Source organism: Arvicola amphibius, chromosome 6 (genome assembly GCF_903992535.2).
Source record: "Arvicola amphibius chromosome 6, mArvAmp1.2, whole genome shotgun sequence".
Lineage (NCBI taxonomy): Eukaryota > Metazoa > Chordata > Mammalia > Rodentia > Cricetidae > Arvicola > Arvicola amphibius.
The window spans coordinates 113,661,179-113,685,159 of record NC_052052.2 but is presented as its reverse complement, the minus strand read 5'-3'; the positions used below and the strand labels follow the sequence as shown (position 1 = coordinate 113,685,159).

The window sequence follows — 23,981 nt, the reverse complement described above, 5'->3', positions numbered from 1 at the left end:
AAGGTGTTCATGGTTTCTGGGTTCTATTTAACCTGTAGGTAATTTACAAAAGGTATGACTTACAGAGACCTGAGCTCAAAATAGGAAAGTCCAAAGCATGAGCCATTCTAAATCTCTCTTGCCAAATAAGGATTTGTGAACATGGGCTCTCTACCATTAAAATATCCAGGAAAGAAACATACTTAAATAACCTATTCATTCTAAATCTCTGTGCTTATCTTGAATTTCAGAAGTATTTTACTGTGTGAAAATACTGAATACTTACTTCAAGCACAAGGAAGTTTTCTTTATTCGTTTTTATTGGAGTGGGGAATGTATATGCACATGTGCGTGAGCGAAAGCATATGTGGGGTTCAACTCTATCACTCTCCGTCTTATTTCTTGTTTCTCACTGATCTGGGGACTTAACGATTGTCTAGATCGGAAGGCCCAATTTTCTCCTCTCTCCTCCTTCCAGTGCTGGGATTGCAGATATGCACAGCTATACCAAACTTCTTATGAGGGTGCTGGGGATCTGAACATGGGTGCTCCTGCTTGTTCAGCAACCGCTCTTCCCACTGAACCATCTCCCCAACCCCTTCCTTCATTCTTTTAACGCTTAATACTGAATGATTCATACGAGCTCAGCTAAGTAGAATACATTCTGAAGTTAATTGCTTCATTTTACAAATTGTACTGCTTCTTATTCAAAAGTGAAAGCCATTTCCTCCTCTTTGTCAGGCGTCCCAGGAGATCAGATGTCACTTCATCCCCAGCATCCACAGTGAGGCCTTAGCCTTCTCATGCCATTGCCTCTAGAAACGCCCCCCCCCCCCCCCCCCCGGCGCGCTCCTGACTTTGCCAACTGAAAACTGTTTTATTGATCTAGATGCATCAAGGGTTTCAGATGACCCTCAGCTTGTCTAGCCTTTCTGGTGGTGACTTTGGTAATCTCTACCTTTACATAAATGGTGAGTGTCCCTGGAACAAAGCCTTGTCTTCCAATAAGTGCTTTGTGGAGCTCAAAATATCCAGGAGTCAGCAAGCATCCCCAAAATTATTTCTTAGCATATGAGGGGGAAAATATCACAGGAATTTTCATCCTTAAAGTTGATCATTTTTGATTAACCGCCCCATTTTGAAATGAATCAGACATTACATGACCCAGTTTCATACAGATATTCATTAAATTGTCAATGGATTGAAATACCCCCCCTCAAATACAAAAGAACTTCTTTCACTACATGTAGACAAGAAACATATTCATTGTAGTTTGAAATAGCAATATATTCTTTGAACCTAGTAAACTCTAACAAGTTTTACTAATAAATTAGCATGTATGTGTGTGTGTATATATATATACCTACATATTTGTATATATATATATATATGTTTGTGTGTGTGTACACATGCATATTATATGTTACTTGTGGGGGATAACCTGTGTACATGTGTGCATGTAGAGCCATATAATAACCCAGGGTTTACTTCTTTAAGTGCCATCTTACTCTGTGTTTTGTTTGTTGGTTGGTTGGTTGGTTGGTTGGTTGGCTGGCTGGATGGATGGATGGATGGCTGGCTGGATGGATGGCTGGCTGGATGGCTGGCTGGCTGGCTGGCTGGATGGATGGATGGATGGATGGATGGATGGATGGTTGGTTGGTTGGTTGGTTTTGGTTTGGTTTGGCTTGATTTGGTTTGGGATTGATTTCTTAAGATGCGTTTCTCTGTGTATTACTGTTTAACCTGGAACTCACTATATAGACCAGACTGACTGTGTACTCACAGAGGTCTACCTCCCTCTGCCTGTGTTTCCTGAGTGATGGTATTGAAGTTGTGAGTCACCATGCCCAGGCAATCTTGCTTTGGTTTGTTTGTCTGTTTGGTTGTTTTTGTTTTTTTTTTATATATTTCAACTCTATTTTAATCTTTCTCTTCAATTTTAATACAATATCTTTTGGTCACATTCTATCACAGATACTCCCCTCCTTCCTACTCAGTCAACTTCATGTTCTTTTTCTTAAATGAAAAAAAGAAAAGAGAGAGGATGAGGAGAGAGAGAGAGAGAGAGAGAGAGAGAGAGAGAGAGAGAGAGAGGGAAGGAGGGAGGGAGGGAGGCAAAGGCTTGCAGAGTTAGAGACCAACCTGGTCTACAAAGCAAATTCCAGGACAGCCAGGACTGTTATACAGAGAACCCCTGTCTGAAAGAAAGAAAGAAAGAAAGAAAGAAAGAAAGAAAGAAAGAAAGAAAGAAAGAAAGAGGGAGGGAGGGAGGGAGGGAGGGAGGGAGGGAGGGATGGAGGGAGGGAGGGGAGGGAAAAGACAAAATTTCTGCTTTGTGTTGACTAACAATTCCTGAGCAAGGCTTGCCCTGAAGTGTAGTTGATATACCCATTGGAGAAAACTGCTTTTCTCTCTCCCAGTAAGAACCAACTATAAATAGCTTCTTGGTTAAGGGTGAAACTTAATGTCTGTTTCCTCTTCTCCTTGCTGGGATTTTGTCTGGTTTGAACTGGAGCAATTCTCATATAAATTGCCATAATCTCTGTGACTTCACCATCATTTTGTATCTGGAAGATGCTGTTTCCTTGGAGTTATTACTGCCTCTGGCCCTTAAATCCTCTACCTCCTCTTCCACATAGATCACCAAGCCTTGAGGGAATGGATGTGTTAAGATATCCCATTCAGGGCTGGGTGCTCCATGGTATCTCACAGTCTGCACATTGTGTTAATTATCATGTACTGCAAGAAGAAGCTTTTCTGATGCGTGCCGGAGATGATCTTCTTTTGCCTGGAGCTCACTGTACAGGCTAATCTGGCTGGTGAAAGACATCCAGGGATCCTCCTGTCTGACCTCCACTGGAGTTACTAATGTGCGCCATCACAGTTAACATTGTACATAAGTTGTGGGGGTGGAATTCAGGTCTTCATGCTTTGAGCCTTCTCTCCAGTCCTCAAGGGCTGTACTAACAGATTGCAGTCCTCATAACTGTGGAACAGTGGTCACGTGTGGAAATATCTCTTTGCCCTTTTACATCACAAATACAGCTTTTCTTAACATTAATTATAAAAGTTGTCACACAGAGTAAAAAGCTGAAAGAGTGTTAGGAAACACTCAAAGCCCGCCTCTCATAGTCAACGTCAAGATAAAGTCACCATGTTAGGAAACACTCAAAGCCCACCTCTCATAGTCAACGTCAAGATAAAGTCACCATGTTAGGAAACACTCAAAGCCCACCTCTCATAGTCAACATCAGGATAAAGTCACCATCTCCTATATCTGTCTGTCGATCCACCCACTAGCCTGTTCTGTTCATTTGATGTACCTTAGAATAAGCTCCAGGCAGATGTATATTTCCCCCTAAAGACTTCAGCAGGTGAGGGCAGTTTCTCAGAAAAAGAAAATCATTACAGCTGGTTTTCAGTATCATAAGCCACTCAAAATGCTAGTCTGCTCATACTCATCCCTTCTGCTGTTCTTCATCTCCTTTTTCCTTCATCCCTTACTCAACTGGGCCTGGTCCTACCTGTCCTTGTCACTGTGTCCCCATTGTGTCTTTGCCCAGCTATCGTACTAGCTTGTTTGTGCAACCATGAATGAGAAGGAGCTGTGGAAGCCAAGATCCCTTAGCTGTGTGATATACATGGTACACAACCCCTGATTACAGACCACTGAGAAGCCATAGAGGGCTTTATGCTTGGAAATGCAAAGGGAGTTGTCAAAGGGCCCAGCACCATACCTAGGGCATAGCTGGATCTTAGTAAACCTGTACGGAATGAAACCAGTAAGGAGGGAGAAATGGAGGGGACATGGGGAAGGAAGGAAGGAGAGAGAGCCAGCCATGGTGAAGCTCCTCAGAGGGGCTGACAGTTTGTAAAGAAGTTTGATAAGAATCATCTCAGCAGAAACTTCTCCCCAGTGCCCCTCCCCCCAGTAAACACCTTCTCTTCAGCACATTCACAGGAACCAGTCTGGCAAGAATTAGAAACCGAAAGAACCAGCGAAGGCTTGGACTCTTTGTCGCAGAAATGTGATTGGAGTGACTCTCCTGGGAATGAAGGGGTAGCATTTCTAAGTCTCCAAATCTTCAGTGATCTTACAGGAGACTGATGAGGAGACTTAAAATTCAGACAGAGGCCAAGGGGTGTGGCAACTCTGGAGTTGCTAATGCAAACAACAACAACAACAACAACATGAACAAATGGCTTTCAGTCACTTGTACCAGTACTAATAAGGAATACGGTGATGTCTCAGTACACCACATACAGAAAGAGCATGGTAAAACATGAGGGAGGAATATGCATGCGTGTATGTGTGTGTAAGAGAGAGAGACAGGGGGAGGGAAGGGAGAGAGAGAGAGAGAGAGAGAGAGAGAGAGAGAGAGAGAGAGAGAGAGAGAGAGAGAGAACAGGAACATGCATGCATGTATTTGTGTGTAAGAGAGAGAGACAGAGGAGAGAGAGAGAGAGAGAGAGAGAACAGGAACATGCATGCATGTATTTGTGTGTAAGAGAGAGAGACAGAGGAGAGAGAGAGAGAGAGAGAGAACAGGAACATGCATGCATGTATTTGTGTGTAAGAGAGAGAGACAGAGGAGAGAGAGAGAGAGAGAGAGAGAGAGAGAGAGAGAGAACAGGAACATGCATGCATGTATTTGTGTGTAAGAGAGAGAGAGACAGAGAGAGAGAGAGAGAGAGAGAGAACAGGAACATGCATGCATGTAATTGTGTGTGTAAGAGAGAGAGACAGAGGAGAGAGAGAGAGAGAGAGAGAGAGAGAGAGAGAGAACAGGAACATGCATGCATGTATTTGTGTGTAAGAGAGAGAGAGACAGAGGAGAGAGAGGGGGGAGAGAGAGAGAGAGAACACACAGAGAGAATATGGAGTCAGACAAGTTTGTCTGTCATTTCTCAGATTCCTCCACCTTTTTATGAAATGTAGCTCTCCCTGGCCTAGAAACTGCGAAGCAGGCTAAGCTGCCTGGCCCATGAAGCCCTGGGATCTGTCTCTACCTTTCCAGTTCTGGGATTAATCCACGGCAGCATTTTGTTAATACTGGTTCTGAGACTAAATTTGGAACCTAAATCTCTCAGATATATCCAACAAATAGGTGCAGTATGTGTTCCCTAAAAATAAAGATTACTTTAAAGGAATGAAAAGTATAAAATGATCATGTGTATTTGTGTATAAAATAAGAAAGAATAAAAATAGAATATTATTCTCAAATTTGTCTAATAAACCCAAAGGCACCTGTGTTGGTTAATTTTCATTAACACAAATCAAAAGTCAACTGGGAAGTGGGAGGCTCAGTTAAGGAACTGCCTCCCTCAGACTGGCCTGCAAGCAAGTCTGGAAAACATTTTCTTGATTAATTGTTGCTGTGGGAGGATCCAGCCCAATGTACACAGTGCCATGCCTGAGAGGGCTGCCCTGGGGTGTACAAAAAAGCAGACTGGTGCCCCTTTCTGAACAGAAACAGAGGAGTGGATTGGGGGCGAGGGAAGATGCGGGGAGAGAATGGGAGGAGAGGTGGGAGAGGAAACTATGGTCTGGATATAAAATAAATTAGTAAGCTTTAAAAACAAAAGAGCAAGCTAAGCAGGCCAGTAAGCAGCCCTCCTCCACAGCCTCTGGTTCAGTTCCTGCCTTGATTTCCTACCCTGAATTCTCTCAATGGTGGTCTGTGATCAGACGTCAAATCAACCCTTTCCTCCGCAAGCTTCTTTTGATCCGTATTTATCGTAGTGCCAGAAAGCAAACTAGAACAGCACCTGTGGACACTTGACTAGGATGTATCCTTTGTTTTTATTGAAAACATTTTTAAATTATTCTTATTATTTAGCAATCTCCAAGGTTCTTTTAGAGGTAACATCTACTATTTTTTTTTTTTTTTTTTTTTTTTTTTTTTTTTTTTTTTTGGTTTTTCGAGACAGGGTTTCTCTGTGGCTTTGGAGCCTGTCCTGGAACTAGCTCTTGTAGACCAGGCTGGTCTCGAACTCACAGAGATCCGCCTGCCTCTGCCTCCCGAGTGCTGGGATTAAAGGCGTGCGCCACCACCGCCCGGCAACATCTACTATTATTCAAAGCACAGATCTCTTGTCCCAGGTGGTTCATGCAGAGACCTAGAAAGCAACTGGACAATGTTAATGAATGGAGACTCAGCCAGAGTTTCTAGTTTGGCTATTAACAAAGGTTAAAACCATGAGCATGTCAGACAACAGAGAGTTTGTCCAGTGTTCCATGAGGCTTCACCCATGCTCCGACACTACCCTGGTGAAATCTTAACTATCTTATTTACCCCAGCTATAGGACTTGATCTTGCCTTGCAGAATACCTTGCGTGTTGCTTCAGAAGAACTTGAGGTTCACTGCTACATATACTAATTAATTATCCTCCTAAGAATGATGCTAACATATAAGGTGGACACACTGTATCCATCCATAATTTGTGTGGTTTATCAAGAGCCAGATGACTTTGAGCTAATGGACTTCATGATTCACTGGGTCATTTTAGTAGACAACAAGAAGGCCCCACAGTCACACTCGCTGATCAGTTTTCAGTGGCTGTCACCAACGGGTGCATTTGTTTGGCGTGATTTCACAACAGTGCGCAACTCGCTGGTATTGTTCTTTCACCTTGTACATGAGTGCATTTGTTCTTAAGTACATATTGGGTCATCCTTTTCCTTCTTCACACTCCCCCCTTTAGAGATGAGGCACGGCTTCTAGAGTCACATGTTAAATCAAAGGCTAGGAGGAAGGAATAACAAAACGAATGTTAATGTGTGGTTTGTGTGTGCTTTCTGGAACCCGAATGCCTAGATTCTTGCTTTGGCTCTGTCTCTAGCGACTCAGAAAATCTGAAACAAATTACCTAAACCCTAGTATTTTCATGTGAAAGAGAAAAACTGAAATAGTAATTGTTCTTGACTTCTTCAAGAATAATTGGGATTTTTTTTGTATCCGCTTGTTTGTTTTTGTTTTGTGAGAAAATTAACAAAGCGTGGAATAACCACTAACTGATTTAAAGTGTACAGCTCAGTGGTAACTGGTATATTTATAATGACAGCACTTCACCTCTCTCTTGCTTCACGAAATTTTCATCGCCTCCTAAAGAAGCCCTGTACCCATTAAGTTCTCACTCCCACCTCTTCCTCAGCCCTGGATCCATCTACACTGAGTGTGTCATATAAATGAAGTAGGTACAGAACGTGGGTGCTGGAGCCTGGGTTCCTTAACAAAGGCTAATTTTTTTAGCTCCATTCATATTACCTATTTCATTTCCCATTTCTTTCGATTGTCCTCGATTTAATTATCCATTCATCAATTGCTGGATTTTCAAGTTGTCTCTACTTATTAGCTAGAGCCATGTAATGATGCTATGAATACTACGGGGAAGGTTTCTGTGAATATGTGATTTCTCATTAATAAATATCTGGGAATGAAACTGTGGGTCACATGATATTACCATGCATAGAATTTGAAGGATTTCTGGACTGTCTTACAAAGTGACCACACCATTTCATATTCTTGCCTGCAGTGGAGAGGTGGGGGGACTCTAGTTTCTTCACAGCCTCATATGCACGTTTTTGTTTTCTCATGGGAGGCCTACTGGCCATGAAGTGGTAACTCATTGTGGTTTTAATTTGCATCTTACTAGTATCAAGAGAGGTTAAGTATCTTTCCTTGGGCTTGTTGCTTTTTTAGCAAGAATTAACTGAAAAAATTAGCTTATATTACATAATACTTACCAGGTAGCAGCCTTTGTTCTAATTGTGTACATCTATCAATATTTCAAATTGTATAACTTCAAAATAGGTTTAGTACTACTGGAGAGTTGTATATACATGTGGGTGGGTGGGATATATCTAATTGTTTAACTTCAGAATAGGTTTAGTGTTACTGGGGAGGCGTTTGCGGATATATACATATATGTATATGGGTATGTGAGGGTGTGGGTATGGGTGTGTGTGGGTGTGGGTGGGTGGGTATATGCATGAGAGCATGTCTGTGTGGGTGAAGGGAGACATGTGTGTTCAGGTACAAAGCATGTGTATATGGTTTTGAAAGCCAGAGAATAACCTCAGTGTCCGTTCCTTGGGTACCACTCACCTTTTTATGATCCAGGGTCTTTTAATAACCCAGAACCCGAGAACAGGCTAGACTGTCTGGTCTGTGAGCCCCAGGGACCCACCTGTGTCTGCCTCCCCCACACTGGATTTACAAGCATGCCCATACCACCATGGCCTGCTTTTCCTGTTAAATCATTGTTTCTGGAGGTCAAACTCAGTACCTCATGTCAATAAAGCAAGTTCAACTGAACCATTTCCCCAGGCCTGGGTTCTGGATTGTCATATTTAAGGCATTGTGAACAATAAATTACAGACAGTAAATATAAGTTAGATCGGAAGGCACAGCTCGTTCTGTTGATCAATATTTGTAATATGTAAAAATACCATCTTCTGTTTTCTGCTTATAATCAGTTACCCAAAAGATCCTAAAGCAACTTCTCCTATCTTCGTCTGTCACACCAGAACATACTACAGGTGGTACCCCCCACTTTGTGGCCTTAGAGCCAACAGTGAGAACAGTCTTCCTACAGCAGACTAGGTGATTTACCTTTGTGGCCTACGGAGGTGACATCAGGTTTGTTTCCACCTCACCAGTGGAACTTCTCTTCCCTGGCCTTTCTCCCTAGAACTTTCCAGTCTAGGAGGTGGGAGAAGGAAAGAAGAGCGGTTAGAAAAGCAGCTGATGGAAAGACAGCTCGGGCCTCGTGTGCTTAGGTGCAGAAATGGTAGTCTCCCTTTAAACTGCTATGGTGGATCTCTCTCTCTCTCTCTCTCTCTCTCTCTCTCTCTCTCTCTCTCTCTCTCTCTCTCTCTCTCACACACACACACACACACACACACACAAACATGCACACACATCCCAAATCATGTCAGACTGTCAGGTATGTATGGCAGTTTGTCTATTTTATTCTTTCTTTGGTGTGCATATATGTTGAAAAATTTCATTGCACCCAGTTTGCTGTTTTCAGCAAATTAATGCAGCCTAATTGTTCAGAAATGCCCACATCAGCCATGAACAAGCAGTAAGTTACAAGGTCATACCTAACGTCTGAAGTAAGAGTACAAGTGTCAAATGTCTACCAACAGGCATGGTTGGTTCCTAACCAATGGAACACAGTCTGGCTTGGGCAGTGATATGGCTGTGAGGGTGATTATCTCACCTGGTTAGATAAATTGTCTCCATCCCTCTTTTTATTCTTGCACCTCAGTCTGCCGGCATGAATTAAAGAGGCAGGACTGTACTTGGGAAGCATAGAGACTGACCCATAGAGACTGGCATTTGGCTCCTGTGTGTGTGGCATCCTATGCTCGAGCTTTGAACAAATCCTTACCTTATCTGAAACAGAGAGAATACACCTATGTGTGTGCTGGCCATTGTTGTGGTCCATGGGTGTCACAGCTTTGCAGGACTATTGGTTACTCTTCTCCCCTGGCAGCGTCTCCACCTTCTGGTACTGGGAAAGCAGATCTTCGGGGAAGAGGCTTTTGAGTCAAATCCAGCTAAACCCTCCGAGTCCTGTGTCTGAAATACATGGTGTCTTCTTCAAACTCTGAGGGGAACCTGGGGCAGCAGCAGTAGCCTACGTTGCTGGCGAGTCTCCTGGACTCCCATGATGAACAACTCCAAAGGGAATTTTTCATGCCTAGTTATTGGGGGTTTTGTTACTATTATGGTCCTTGTGGGGGAAGCATTGTCATCCCAAGTGGCATAATTTCCTTTAATATATACATATATAAATATATATGTTTATAGATAAATATATATATATACAAATAAGCATAGTTATATGTATTCTTTGTAATTTTAGGTAAATTTTACCTAAAATAGGTAAAAAAATGATACCTATTCTGAGTGGTAGTGGTGCACACCTTTAATCCCAGCACTTGTGTGGCAGAGACAGGTAGATCTCTATGAGTTCAAGGCCAGCCTGGTCTACAGAGCAAGTTCCAGGACAGTCAAGGCTATTACACAGAGAAACCCTATCTCAAAAAAAAAAATTTCTATGACTTTTTCAAACATCCTTACTCTATTTTAAAAGGTAAATATTGTCAGGCAATGGTAACATACTTCTTTAATCCCAGCACTTTTGAAGAGGCAGAGGCAGGTGGATCACTGAGTTCAAGGCCAGCCTGGTCTACAAAGAGAGTTCAAGGACAGCCAAGACTACACTACACAGGAAAACCCTGTCTTGAAAAAAATTTTAAGTTTCTTAAAAAAAGTGAAGGTAAATATTATTTGTTATACACCTGGGATTAGTTAACCTTGACTTGGGATATTGTATTTAATGTGTTTTTAGAGTCAACAGTAGTATGATATATAGCTGTATACATTCCTCCGCTGTGTTAGTTACCATTCTCTTCCTTGTGGCAAAATATTTAACATAAAGTAACTAATTTCACATTCAAAACAGAAAAACTGCTCACTCATTTTACACAGGAAACATTGGTGTTCTCCATGAACACAACCTAGTTGATATCCAGCCAGTGAATGAGAGTCAAGCCTGCATGCGGCTGACTCATGGCAATGTCCTCAACCTTGGCACAAGGTGTCTCCTTCTGCTTCCTCCAGACAGAAGTACCCGAAGGCCCATCTCTTCTAGCCCAGAGCTCAAATGTCATAGCTCCCAGGAGACACCCAAAGCATGGAAGGACATTGATTAAGACCACACAGAGTGATAGAATACACAAAGAAATGCATGGCTGTTCCCTGATACCAAGCCCAGGGAAGATTATTTTTAGATGTAGGTAGTGCTGAAGACAGCAAACGTGTATATAAAGCTAAGCTCTGCGTCTTCCACAATCCTGTATCAGACAGTAAGATTCAGAAATATATCCGTGAGGAGGAAAATATTCTCTAAGGAATGCTGAAAGGGTCACCTGCATGGTCAGTACATGGCAGGAAAAAGACCACGGACGGAGAAGGCTCAAGACTATCATGCATCTCTGTCAGCAGCAAGGGGCCAGGACCTGACGACAATGCACAATCCCCTAGTTTAACGTCCTTCTATCTTTAAAAGTAACCTCAGATTGATTGGCTAACTGTCAAGACCCCAGTGCTCAGAAGCCGTGGGGCAACAGTTTCCTCTCTGACATTTAACACAGCTTTGTGGGAGGCTGACATCCTCCATCTCCTTGGAAAAGCTAAGGAGGAAAACAGCAAGAAACCTGCCCATAGGCTCCAAACATGTAATTACTTTTCCCCACAGGACTTGAGAATGGTAAAGAAATATAAAATGTGAACCTCTGAAGTAGTTCACAGGAAAGGACTGTCATATAGGAAAGATGTTGAGTTATTCACCAACGGCCTTGGGTGCTTTTAGAGAGCAAGAGGGCCTATGACAGCAGAATCTAAGACGTAGCCTCCCATGACCTTACACTAGGATGCTACTGTATGGCAGTATGCTAGCACAACTGAGCATGCTCAGCTTATGGCTTTCACTAAACACCGTGTGTGTGTGTGTGTGTGTGTGTGTGTGTGTGTGTGTGTGTGTGTGTGTACATGGTATGGCTGCAATGCCCGCGAAGGACCATAGTGGGGTGGTTCTCTACTGCATTCGACCTCACGTTGGGGGCCAGATGAAGAACGTGCAAGAGGAAGTAATCACACACTAGCTCTGAATAGGGTATGATAAAGAAGGGGTTCTTTATTTAAAGGGGAACCCAGAGATCACAATGGGGAACAGAAACAGAATTCAGCATCCAGATGTGAGAGCAGGCAATAAGAGAGAGTGGGCAGATCCACACCTTTTTGGTATCCAAGGCCACACCCAAACTTGTCCAGCCTCTCAAAGGCCATTGGCTGAAAAAGGTTCCCCATCATGTCTGACTGTTCTTGAGTTCACTGACCACTGAGGTAGTTACCTATAAAATGCACTCAAAGCCTGACAGATGGCACAGGCCTATAATCCACCACTCAGGAGACAGAGACAAGAGGGCATCCTCAGCTACACAGTGAATTCATATAAAGAGCTTGCCCCTCCCAATGCACCAAACAAAGCCAATGTCACTAAGAAGTTTAAGCTGTTTTCCTTTCCCCATAGCTTCAAGCACTACCCAACACCCTTTCTGGGAAGTTCTCAAGTCCCAGCAGTCACCCCCACATCCTCCTTTACTTTTATTCCCATACAACCAAATCAGGAAGGCACAGGCTTCTTTTGCAAGGCAGACATGCAGCCTTGAAAGCCTTCCTGGTTCTGAACATGGTTCTCAGCCTTAAAGGAAAAAAACAGATAAACTGAGAAAAATATAGAGGGAGTTGAGACTGGATCCTTGGATTCCAATATACACCATCATCAGAACTGCTTATAATTCCATGTGTCAAAATTATGATTTTAATGTCAAAATTATCATAATTTCAGGACACTGGTGCCATATACCTTTAATCTCAGCCCTCAGGAGGTAGAGGCAGATGGATGCCTATGAGTTAGAGGCCAACCTGGTCTATATAGTGAGTTCCAGGGCAGCCAAGGCTATATGGTAAGACCCTGCCTGTGTGTGTCTCTCTGTGTGTCTGTGTGTGTGTATGCTATATATATTAGATGTCTTTATTTTGTTTTCTGTACTCTGTATTGTGTTCTTTTTAAAGATTTATTTATTTATTATGTATACGGTGTTCTGCTTGCATGCAAAAGAAGGCTCCAGATCTCATTACTAATAATTGTTGTGAGCCACCATATGGTTGCTGGGAATTGAACTCAGGACCCCTGGAAGAGCAGCCAGTGCTCTTAATCACTCAGCTGTTGGTCCAGCATCTCCTATACTCTGACAAAAGCAATTTAATGGATGAGGGGTTTATTTATATCACAATTCCAGGTTACGGTCAATCATTACAGGAGAGTCAAAGTAGCAGAATTTGAAACCGCTAGCCACACTGCTTTCTCAGTCAAGAGCAGAAAGCAATAAATGCATTGAATGGTAGTTCTCCACTTACTCTCTCCATTCTAATATAGTTGGTTCCTTGCCTAAAGAATGGTGTCACCCACAGTGGGCAGATCTTCCCTGCCTTAATTAATATAATCAAGATAATGTCCCATAGACATGTTAGAAAGCCAACCAGTTTTAAATGATCCATCATTGAGACTTTCTTCTAGGTAATTTGAGGTTGTATAGAGTTGATTGGGAGGGAGAGAAGTAATCACTTGGTTGGTTTTGTTATGTTATTTGTTAAGACAAAATTTCATGTATACCCAACTTGCCGGGAACTTGATTAGTATCAGAAGATGTCATTGAACTTCTGCTCCTCTTGCCACTACCTCCCCTACATACAAGATTTACAGACATGTGACACCACAGGTCTATTCGGTGCTGGGATGGAACCCAGGGCCTCATACATGCTAGGCAAGCAGTCTTACAACTATTTACGATCCCTTGCCTATCTCACTGTGAAATAACTTTACAAACCCTGAGGTCAAATTCCCTTGTAGCCATGTCTGGGGGAAGGAAGGACTGACTCCTAAGGAAAGGAAAGGATTTATAGGCCCACATTCAGAGGTTCTCTCAGGAGCTGAATAAGGTTGAGTTAAGCCTCAGACTGGCCTGACCTGCAGCACAGACCCTGAAACAGGGCTACATGGGAACATCTATGAGCTACCACCCCATGATATAGCAGAGTAGGTGGGGGGGGATGCCACCAGAGCAGCACATGTAGTAATGTGCAGGAGAAAGTACAATAGGAGATTAACAGAAAGTGTAGGCAGACCTACGAAGAAGACGGAATAAAGATTTAGAGTCCACAGAGACCCAGGGCCATGTCAGAAAACAAGCCAAGAATTCTCTACCACTTCATACTTTAGCCTGACTGTTTTAGAAAAGAACCGGTCTTGCCAGCCTTGAGAACAATGAGGCCCTCAAGTTGCACACTAAATCCACTTAACCCTGGGCCCGCAGCTTCCTTAGTAAGGCTTTTCTTTAAGAGGGCCTGCAGAATCAGTCACTGGAGGAGCCTCAATGCTTGGCCTATACTGTAGCCAAACCTTCCAAAGGAGCACACCTCAGACCCCAGCACCCCACCCACCAAGTCCCATAGCTTGTAATCTGAACCTATTTCAGTATTTTGTCACATTTCACTATTACCTCTCCATTTGCTTATTTCTTCACCAGCTCAGGGACGCCTTGTTAGAAGGGTCTGTCTAAATTTTGTTTCTGCGTTCCTCTTCCTCCTCCTCCTCTTCTTGGGTGTTTGGTGTGTTATTGTAAATAGGCCATTTGCTCTTTGATGGTTTTGAGCACCAGCAGTTTCAAGTAGTGGAAAAGAGAACAGAATCTATGCAGTCAACAAGAACTTGAAGTGATTTCCAGATCTTAGTCTAAGGCCCAGGATACAGGCCTTCTCTTCAGAGCAAACCCTTCAGGGTGTGTGTGTGTGTGTGTGTGTGTGTGTGTGTGTGTGTGTGTGTGTGGTGTGTGTGTGTGTGTGTGTGTGTGTGTGTGTGTGTGTGTGTGTGTGTAGGAGCATGTGGAGACCCACAGTCAATACTGGACGACTTCCTCAGTTAGAGACATCTTTTTATTTTCTGAGACTGAGACAGGGTCTCTCAATGAACTAGAGCTCACCAATTCAGGTAGACTGGCTGGCTGGAAAACTGCAAGCAATTCCGTCCCTGCCCATCACTGGAATTGTAGGCAGTATCCAGCTTTTTCAGGTGGGTTTTGGGGATCCAAACTCGGGGTCTCATGCTTACACACTCAGCAAGCGCTTTGCCAGCTGAGCCATCTGTCCAGCCCAGGTACTTGGGATTCCTAATAGGTTTCTTTCATGTTTAGGATCCGTTCTCCAGTTAACAGTAGTTTGTTATCCTGGGTACTGAGAGATGTGTAAGTTGAGGTTCATTTTTTGGCCATGGCCCTCAAGATCCTAACGAGTAAATGACAATGTCTCGGCACACAAGGAGTTTATTATCTAAAGTGAAAAGAATGAGCACTTCTGAGCAGACCTGAGGAGGAAGCCGATCAAGAAGTTTCATCTCTTTAGGGTCATGTGGCCCCAATAGTGATACGTTGGAAAGGTAAGAGGCAAGAAGTTGGCAACTTTCCAGGTAGGTTATGGTCATTCACCTAAGTCGAAAATACCCTGCAGGCAGGACAGATGACACCCTGTCTGCTACTTTCTTGTGCAGGCCTTCACACAGGTCACGTGGCAAGGATTAATACTGTTTGTTGAGTGCCAGCCATGTGGCAGACATACGACACCATCCTTCCTGAGAGGGCTGGACAGGCGAACGATCCAAACACACAAAATGGGTCGGCACCCAAGGTGGTGTGGTCTCAGAGGTGAGCAACTTCACAGTGTGGCAGCTTCTATCGTTGCTTGATGGCCGGGTATTTCGCTTTTTTTTTTCTTTTCAAAACAAAAACAACAACCCCAAAACCCCTCGTCCTGATACTGTGGGAGGGAAAAGTGCCTCTCCTCCTCTGTCCTGTGATTGTGCCTGTAGCATAGCTCGCCAGCTTGCCAGCCACCTTCCTCTAAGCTCTAAAAGCAAAGCTGCCCCCAAGATCCTGCTTTTCAAACACTCCCACAGTTGTGTTAAGTAAGAAAGTGCCCGCAGGTGCCAGGCTGTTTATCCTCATTTTGCCTCAAATGGCATTCATTCTTTTTCGCCCGAGGCACACCTCAAGCGAGATTTATTTCAAGTGAATGGGGAGTTTAAAAAAAAAAAAAAAAAAAAAAACTACAGAGGTGGTTTTGTGTTTCTAGCCCCACGGTTCTGTGGCGGCTGCCTTCTGATTTAGGGTACTCGTACTTGACCCAGACTAACCCCGTACCCGTCTTCAAAAGGGTCCCCTGTGACTTGTGCTAAGTTAAGACTGTGGAATCTCTACAAATTTCCCGTTGAGGGAGACGGCCAGGAAGCGTGAAAACTTAGTGTGGTAATGGTATTTATTTAGGAATAGAATGTGTCATATGAAGATGGAGTCTTAGATGGAAAGATTGTGGGCTGCCTGGGAGCCACCATAGCTGTGGGGTGACTGTGTTGCCCTTGCGTCTTACAACAGCTCCCGTGTGGCACTATAGGGGACTTGAATCAGAAGCCATACCTGTTTCTCCTTCTCCTGACCTTCCCTTTGGTCAGACCCTTTGTACTGTGCCCTGTTACCTTGTGACTCAACTACCAAACCTAAATGGGATCCTAGATCACTATTGTTGCCTTTGACCTTGTATCAGTCCCTGAACCTACAAAGGGGTCTCCTTGCCTCAAAACATAAACAGACATTTCCAAAGATTGTCCAGATATGTGAAATGCCTGGTGAGTGTTAACTAGATCTAAGAATAAAAGAAAGTCTTGGGTCAATACCTATACCCACTCTCTATTTCTAACTAATTAATCTAGACCATTGAGTTGACTGAATTCTGAAAATAGATGATAAGATATAAGGCTGGGGAAATGGCTCAGCCTGTGTTTGCTACACAAGCACAAGGACCTAAGTTAAGATCCCCAGCATCCACATAAAGCCAGGCACAGTGGCATGCGCCTGCAAGCCCAGTGCCCAGGAGGCAGAGACGGGAGATCCTCAAGGCTTACTAGCCAGCTACTCTATCTAAATCAGCAAGTTCCAGCTAAATACGGGAAACCTCTGCCTTAAGAAAACAAGGAAGAAGACATAAGGAATTTAAGTTGATGCAAGCATGAGCATGCACTCGCGCACGCGCACACACACACACCACACACACACACACACAGAGGCAGGAGATGGATGGGACAGTGGGTCGTTGTTCTGCTAGAACCTGGTAGAGTGACCAGAGCTCAGGTCTTCCCCATCTGCTGGTGACTCTGAGATCCATGGAGGCTTACCATAAAGATGACGCTAGTTTCCTTGGCATCCCTGACCTGAAACCGTTTGTTAAACAACAGATCAATATGAGTCTCACGTGTAGCTGAACAGAGCCTTCTAAATAATCATTTTTTGTGTGTGAGTCCAAAGTTCTAACAAATTTAAATTCTCTCTTGGGACCCTGAAGGCCCCATTTTCATTGGCAAACAAGCGTGGGTCAGTGGTGACCTGAAACCCCAAGGCTCTGTCACTGATCATGACACTAATCATACAAGCAACAGGCATAAGAGCAAGACAAAGTCAGGAACCGGCACTTTTCATGTCCCATGAAAGGTGGGACATCTGCTCCCTCCGTGGGTAAGACAGCCCAAAACCAAAATCAGCTCCACAGATGAGCGTCTGAGGCAGGATGACTTATTCAGAGCAGCTGAGGGATGGTAGGACGCAGCGCAGATCCTGTCTTGAGGCGGGCTTCCTCGAGCCGTATTCATCTGCAATCAACTTTCATAAAGAAAAACAGAATAATGGTAAACATTATACTTGTGAAAACGTCCAAATATCAGCAGGCAGTGTAAAAATCAGAATATAACATTCTGACAGCCTGCAGTCAGGCTAGACTGTGGGGTATTTTTAGCCTCATGCTTATTTTTTTTAAGTAATCTACATGCTGTGATAGATGTCATGAGCAGACCTCAAATATCAGCAGGCTCTGAGTCCCTCAGAGCACAAAGCCACCTGCACAAAACACTGTTTTCCACAAAGTTCCTCTTGTTCCGCTTTCAAGTTTTTAAAGCTTTTAAAGTTTTGCAGAGCAGCTCTCCAGTTCATTTTTTTCCTTTCTAAAATTTATACACAACCAAGGGCTAGGAGATGCCTCTCCGCTGAACATAGCTATGGCGTGCTCCTCTGCAGGAATGACTGGGCAGGGACGGCTGTCCAGGGGATGCGCAAATCTTGACTGCAGTCGCTGGCATGGTGATGATATGGTGGAGCTGGAGAGACAGGTAGGAAAGCACTTGCTGCAGAAGCATGGGGGCCTGAGTCTGAACACCAGCAACCCCTCCAAAGCATGCCAAGCATGTTCATATGTCCTTATAATGCCAGTTCCAGGACACAGAGACACAAGGATCGCAGCCGGCCTAGCCTGATCTGTGAGTCTCAGGTCCCAGTGAGAGATTCTGAATCAAAAAAAAAAAAAAAAGATAGATGGCTCCTGAGAAATGACCCTTGAGAGTGCCTCTGGACTCTACATGCACACACATATATGTACACACACACACACACGTGTGTACCTATGCATGAGTATGCATACATGCACACACACACACACACACACATATACACACACAAATTAGAATGGTGCAGAAGGTAAGACCTACTTGAAACATAAGCATGAGAAAGGAAGCTTCCTAAATACTGCTGGGCAGAAGCACTTCTTGGCAGCCTTTAGCAGATCTGAGTTGTTTTCAGATGACACTGAAGCCTCTGAAGGCAGGAGGGTAGGGGAGTACACAGGTTACTCTCTCTGTGCCTCTCTAGACTTCTCACTGCCCCACAGAAGAACCTCCAGCTCCGTGCACACTCCAACCACGCTTACCTACCTCTCTACAGGTGCCCTGAACCTCCAGCTCCCAGCTTTCCTCTCACATCTAGTAATTAGTTCCTTCTGATCCCCACCCAGACCCTCCCTCTCCTCCAGCTCTTTTTAAGGTGCCTGAGCACAGGAACAGGATCCACACCTCTCCCCTTGGATGTTCTCTGGGAACTGATTCAACTCTTCATTCAGGAGGACTGCCATAGGTTTAATGCCCCAAGACTAAGCATTTTACAATCTTCCTCTTAGTTTATGCTCACGAGAACTGAAAGAGTTATGTTTTATCCCATTTTATAGCTGAGGAAACTGAGTCTCAGAAGGCAAGGGGGCTTCCCAAGTTTCCAATACTACACAATGGGATTGGTTTTGAACTTAGTAAGAACTTTACTCTGTGTAAGAGTCATTTGCATAACTGCTTACACTTTTAGTTTACTTTTAGATGTATTTTTATGTATGCTTTCATTTACACACACACACACACACACACACACACACACACCACACACACATTTATGTACATAATGTCCCTGTTTCAGCAAACACCTAAAGGTAAGGTCAGTCTGTTACATCTTCTCATCTTTTGTCTGTATGTCAAGGAAATGCTCAAAAGGTAGTGGTGGGCAATTCCATCATCTGGCCAATATATTTTCACGACCCCTTTGTAAGAAAGGTTGTGTGTCGTGAGGCAGTGAGGACGCTAATGCCATGGCTGTGGCTCCGGCCCGTCAGGACCAACGTATCCTATAGCAGAAAACTGCCTCAGAAAACTGAGCAGTCTGCAGTAAAGGTCTGGCCAATATTTTCTGCAAAAGGCAAGAGAGGAAGTATTTTAGGATATGCCATCATCTTGTCTTGGATAGGATTTAACTGTGTTTCAGTGAGAAAGCGACCACAGTAAACATCCGAACACATGGGCTTCCTGTGTCCTGAGAAACTCTGTGCACGGGCAGTCAAGATGGACTTTCACATATGTGACGTGGATCTTAAGATGCTCTTCTTTTTTTTTTTTTTTTTGTACTCTCAACCGTGCTGGATTTGGTCCATAGCCAACCCCTGTTCTGTAGGATTGTAGAGAAACCTAACTGTCCCAGGTCTCTCATTGGCCATGATGGTGAGGTCTGAAGCAATTTTATGCAGACATCATTGGCTTGTGTCTATTATGCCAAAGTGTTGGTCTTGTTGTTTTTATTTCTGATGTGTGCTGTTGAAAAAGATGAGTGAGCACTGGTCAAAGTTACATGGGGTGGTCAACATTCTCTACATAGCACTTTGATTATGCAGCTTCTTGCTAGACACTGTCAAATGGGTTAAAGGAAAGTAATTTACCCCTACCTACTCCCCGTCTTCAAATCAAAGCACTTATTATTGCCCCATCTTTGAGAATGGCTTATGAATTATGCACCTGTACCCATGCACACACACACACGCACATGCACACACACACACACACACACACACACACACATTCTCGAGCATACACACACAACAAAGCTGAGTTCTTACCCCTTCTAGGGTAACAGACCGATTCCTTTCACATTTGTTCACTCCTTAAAACTGAACTGAAGAACGGTGAATCTGCTCAGCTCTTTGCAGTCCTTGCTCCTCTGGTAGAAATGGTTGAATATCCAGCTCCCTTTTCGGTGATTTCATCACATGACTAGGGGATGAGGGACACCTCCCCTTCATTTTTATCCTATTTCTAAACGATAAACTATTGATAGCAAGTATCATTGATACACCACCACCCACAGCTCATGCGGGCATCACTTGCAAAAGCGAAGCAGGGTAGTGCGAGGGAACTGTTGGTGTGCTCGCCGGGTAGCTCAGGAAACACAGGGCCAGATTGCTGAGGGGCCTGACTGGAATGTGTGAAGCCATTTGGCAACCAATAGGACTGTGTCTTGGCCAAACCTAGATCTCCTCTCCAAACTAACACACTCACTGTAACTCTCTGTCTGTGTCTCTGTCTCTTCCTCCCTCTCCCCGTCTTTGTCATCTCTTGCTCTCTCTCCCTCTCTGTCTCTGTATGTGTCTCCCTGTGTCTCTCTGCCTCCCTTCTGCTCCCCGCCCTGCCCCTTCTATAAGCCCGTGGGGCAGATGCCAGGCAATTGTTCCATCTCTTCTCTGTGTGGGAGGAGTCTCCACTAAGCCATCTGACCACTTCCCATCTCAAATGTGCATCCTGTGAAAGAGAGTGCTATAGACCAGTACTGCGCAGTTTGTCCAGGTGCCATCAAGGTGGGCATCAACAGCGAGCCCAGAAAGCCAGAGGGAGCTTTGTGGTGGTCAGCATTGTTTAATCATTGTTGGTATACAGTTAGCTCCCTCGGGTCTGCATGGTGCTCACCACAACACCCTGGCTTTTGTCTGCTTTACTTAAAGGCTCATCAAAGAGCCTTCACAAGCAGGAGCATTTGCAAGAAGTCATCTGCTTATTGAACAGCCCTCAGAAGACATAAATGTCATTTTGTTGTCCCCTTCTGTGAGGCGCAGTTGGCATCTTAACATGGGGAGCAAGTGTAAAATGTCTGAGAATTTTCTGCATTAAAAAAGCTTGCTGGAAGCGAAGCACATTTAGTTGAAATTGCCAGGGCTCTAGCTGGCTCTTTCTTCCTCTCTCTGAAACACAAACACCAAAAGTCACTGTCCTAACTTGCAGTCTTAATCTATAAAAGACACTCAACAGATAATTCAGGTCCTAGTTACAGATTCTAGCATGGTCTCTTCTCCCGCACATAATAAACACCTTTAGATTTTGAAATACAAAAGTATTTTTCTTTTGGATTCTACAGTAAGCTGCAGAGTTCATGGGTGCCACTGTCCCATTTTCCAGAAGAATACAATTAATTGCTTTCCACTCTACAGTAAATAAACTCTAACTGGTGAATAAAGGCATCTGCTCAACTGTGCCTGGTGTGTGGCAGATCTGCTTCTGACTTCCCAAAGTCCTGCAGAAGAGTGAGCTGTCTCCATTTTACTCCAGTTTTTAGATTGGGGCTAAGTAGCACAAACTGAATTTCTTAACATCATATAAAAAATTTAAACCCAGAGATCGACTGGCTACTTCATGCCTCCTTCCATGAGCAGGAAAAACTGTAGTGGTATATTATCTGTGTTTTAATAAATAAAACTTGCCTGAAGGTCAATGCAAAGCAGCCACACTAGTCAGCCATACAGACCAGGCAGTGGTGGTGCATGCCTTTAACCCCAGCAGCCACACTAGTAGCCATAGAGGCCAGGCAGTGGTGGTGCATGCCTTTAATCCCAGCACTAGAGAGGAATATAAGGCAGAATGAGACAGGAACTCGCTCTCTTTCAGTCTGAAGATTTCATGGAAGAAAGAGCTCTCTAGTGGCTTGGCTGCTTTGCTTCTCTGATCTTCAAGTTGAACCCCAATAGCTATCTCTGGGTTTTTATTAATTGTGCTACAGAAATCCAGATTTTTTTTCAAGAAAAATTAGTAAATGATGATTCTTTTTGATGTTCATTAGATACAGATATCTTTTCATTATTAAGTATGTAAAATATATACATATATATTTTATATATTATATATTATATATAATACTTCATATATGGATGTATATGCTCATGTGTGTGCCAGTACAAATTCATGTGGAGTGCATGTGTACAAGTGTGTACATGTGGAGAACAGATTATCTTCAGGGGTTATTTCTCTAAAGTTGTCTTCCTTGTCTCGTTGACACAGGGTCTCTAACTGGTATCTGAGATTCACTAATTAGCCCACACTGGCTGGCCAGAGTGCCATACACCTGCCTCTACTTTCCCAGCACCGGGATTTCAAGCATGGGCCACCACACCTAGCTTTTTGGCATGGGTTCTGAGAATTGATCTCAGATCCTCATGCTTGCAGAGAAAAACTTTCCCAAGTGGCCTGTCTCCCTAGCCCCTATAAAATGTCCCATGTATGCATATACTTATGTATCTAGATATGCAAACATGTATATAATTCACTTGTATCTATACCACGACTCTGTCGGAATGCTTGTCAGACACGAGGGATGGGAGAAGGGGATGAAGAGGACCAGCTTCAGTCACAGGAGCTCAGAAAGCCAGCAGATTAGTTCGTTCAAGTGCAGGTCTGTGCCTCATTGCCACACAAGGGTACCAGTAGCACCTCGTGGGCTTGCTCAGATAGCCATGAAAGATGAGGAGGGAGTGTTGAGACGGAGAGAGTGGTATTTGTAGAGGGAACACACAAGGAATGAAACCAGATTCCTTTATCCTAAAAGTTCCCAAACACTTGTGCAGTGAGAGCACAGGAGAACTGCTTACAACACCTACGCCCAACAAACACCCTCAGATCTTGAGCGGGTCCAGTGCACAGAATGCAGGTCTCTAACTCGCTCTCAGGTGGGTCGGGTACAGCCAGTCCACCTGGGCAGCACTTCCTGAAACATCATGAGGTCTCCAAAATAGGCATTAGCCCTGTGCCATCTTAGAAACCACCTTTGCATTGTTTCTATTTGCTAAACTATCTGGGACTCTGTCAGGCTTCTTTATTTGATTTGAAATTCCCCCAGGCAAGGAAGCCAGGGATTGATAAATTATGAATGAAGTTCCACTGTGAATTGGTTGAACCAAGCACAGGACACAGGTCTGTCCTCAGCGGTGAGGAAGCTCAGACCTGGAGTGCTGTAGGTGAAAATCCCAAGATTAATGAAGGAGGAGAGGAGGAAGAGACTGGTGCCTTTCTTCTGACCCTCCTGTCCTCTTAAGATGTACTGGTGGGCCCAGAGTAAAGCCAGTCCACCTCATTTCCCTCCACACTCAGTATTGCTCCCTGTCTCAATACTCTGTATCCTGGAAAGACCTCCCCTCCTCAGTTAGAGCATCAACTGAGCATCCTTAAGCGCTATCAATTTTGAGGACCATGGACAGTTTCAAATATCTGTCTGGTGCTATTTGTCTGCACTGCAGTCTGTTGGGTTCAGTGGGAAAAAATGGGGAAATTCTGGCTGACCCCTGAGAAGGGAGAGCCCAAGGCACTCAGCAATAAGGACCATAGTGAGCGCTGAATGAAAGCTTGTTCCATACCCCAGGACCAGAAAAGACAGTGCCGTTGCTAAACCTGCCACTGATCCACCTAAGGAGAAGAAGTAAGAAGAGAAAGAAATGGTCAGAAAAATAGAATAAAATGACCAAATGATTGGGGCTTCATCCACTGAAAACCCAGGTCATCAGATAATCCATCATCGGCTGGCACATCTCTTCAGTCAAACTTGGACCAGTTTCCCAATCTGAAACCATCTCCGGCATTTACTTTAAGTTCCTCAGGGTTCCCAGCCCACTAACTTGAAACTCACACTCAGCCATCTGCTTCCTTTGCCCTTTGAGTAACTATTTCAAGTGAGCTGTTTAAGGTCAAGTTTTACACTAGAATTCTAACCACTTCTCTTTTTTAACCTCTATTGTGTGTGTGCGTGTGTATGTGTGTGCACACATGCCCATGCACGCACTCAGGTGTGTCCATACCACAGCACAGGCATGAAGGCAGGGAACGGTTTCCAGGAGTCGGTTCTGTCCTTCCCTCATCAGTTCTT

The 23,981-nt window shown here is 44.0% G+C and overlaps 1 protein-coding gene across 3 annotated transcripts in view; it reads left to right on the top strand.

Moving 5' to 3' along the window:
- The window catches only part of Chrm3 (cholinergic receptor muscarinic 3), a 449,710-nt gene that overhangs the window by 404,034 nt on the left and 21,695 nt on the right, over positions 1-23,981 (top strand). Inside the window, exon 5 of one of the 3 annotated variants that reach the window (XM_038332292.1) lies at positions 17,685-17,827. The exons of the other annotated variants lie outside the window; for them this stretch is intronic. Within the exon in view, the coding sequence (XP_038188220.1) occupies positions 17,796-17,827 (32 nt within the window). The 5' untranslated portion in view covers positions 17,685-17,795. The remainder of the gene's footprint in view (positions 1-17,684; positions 17,828-23,981) is intronic. 3 annotated transcript variants of the gene reach the window in all.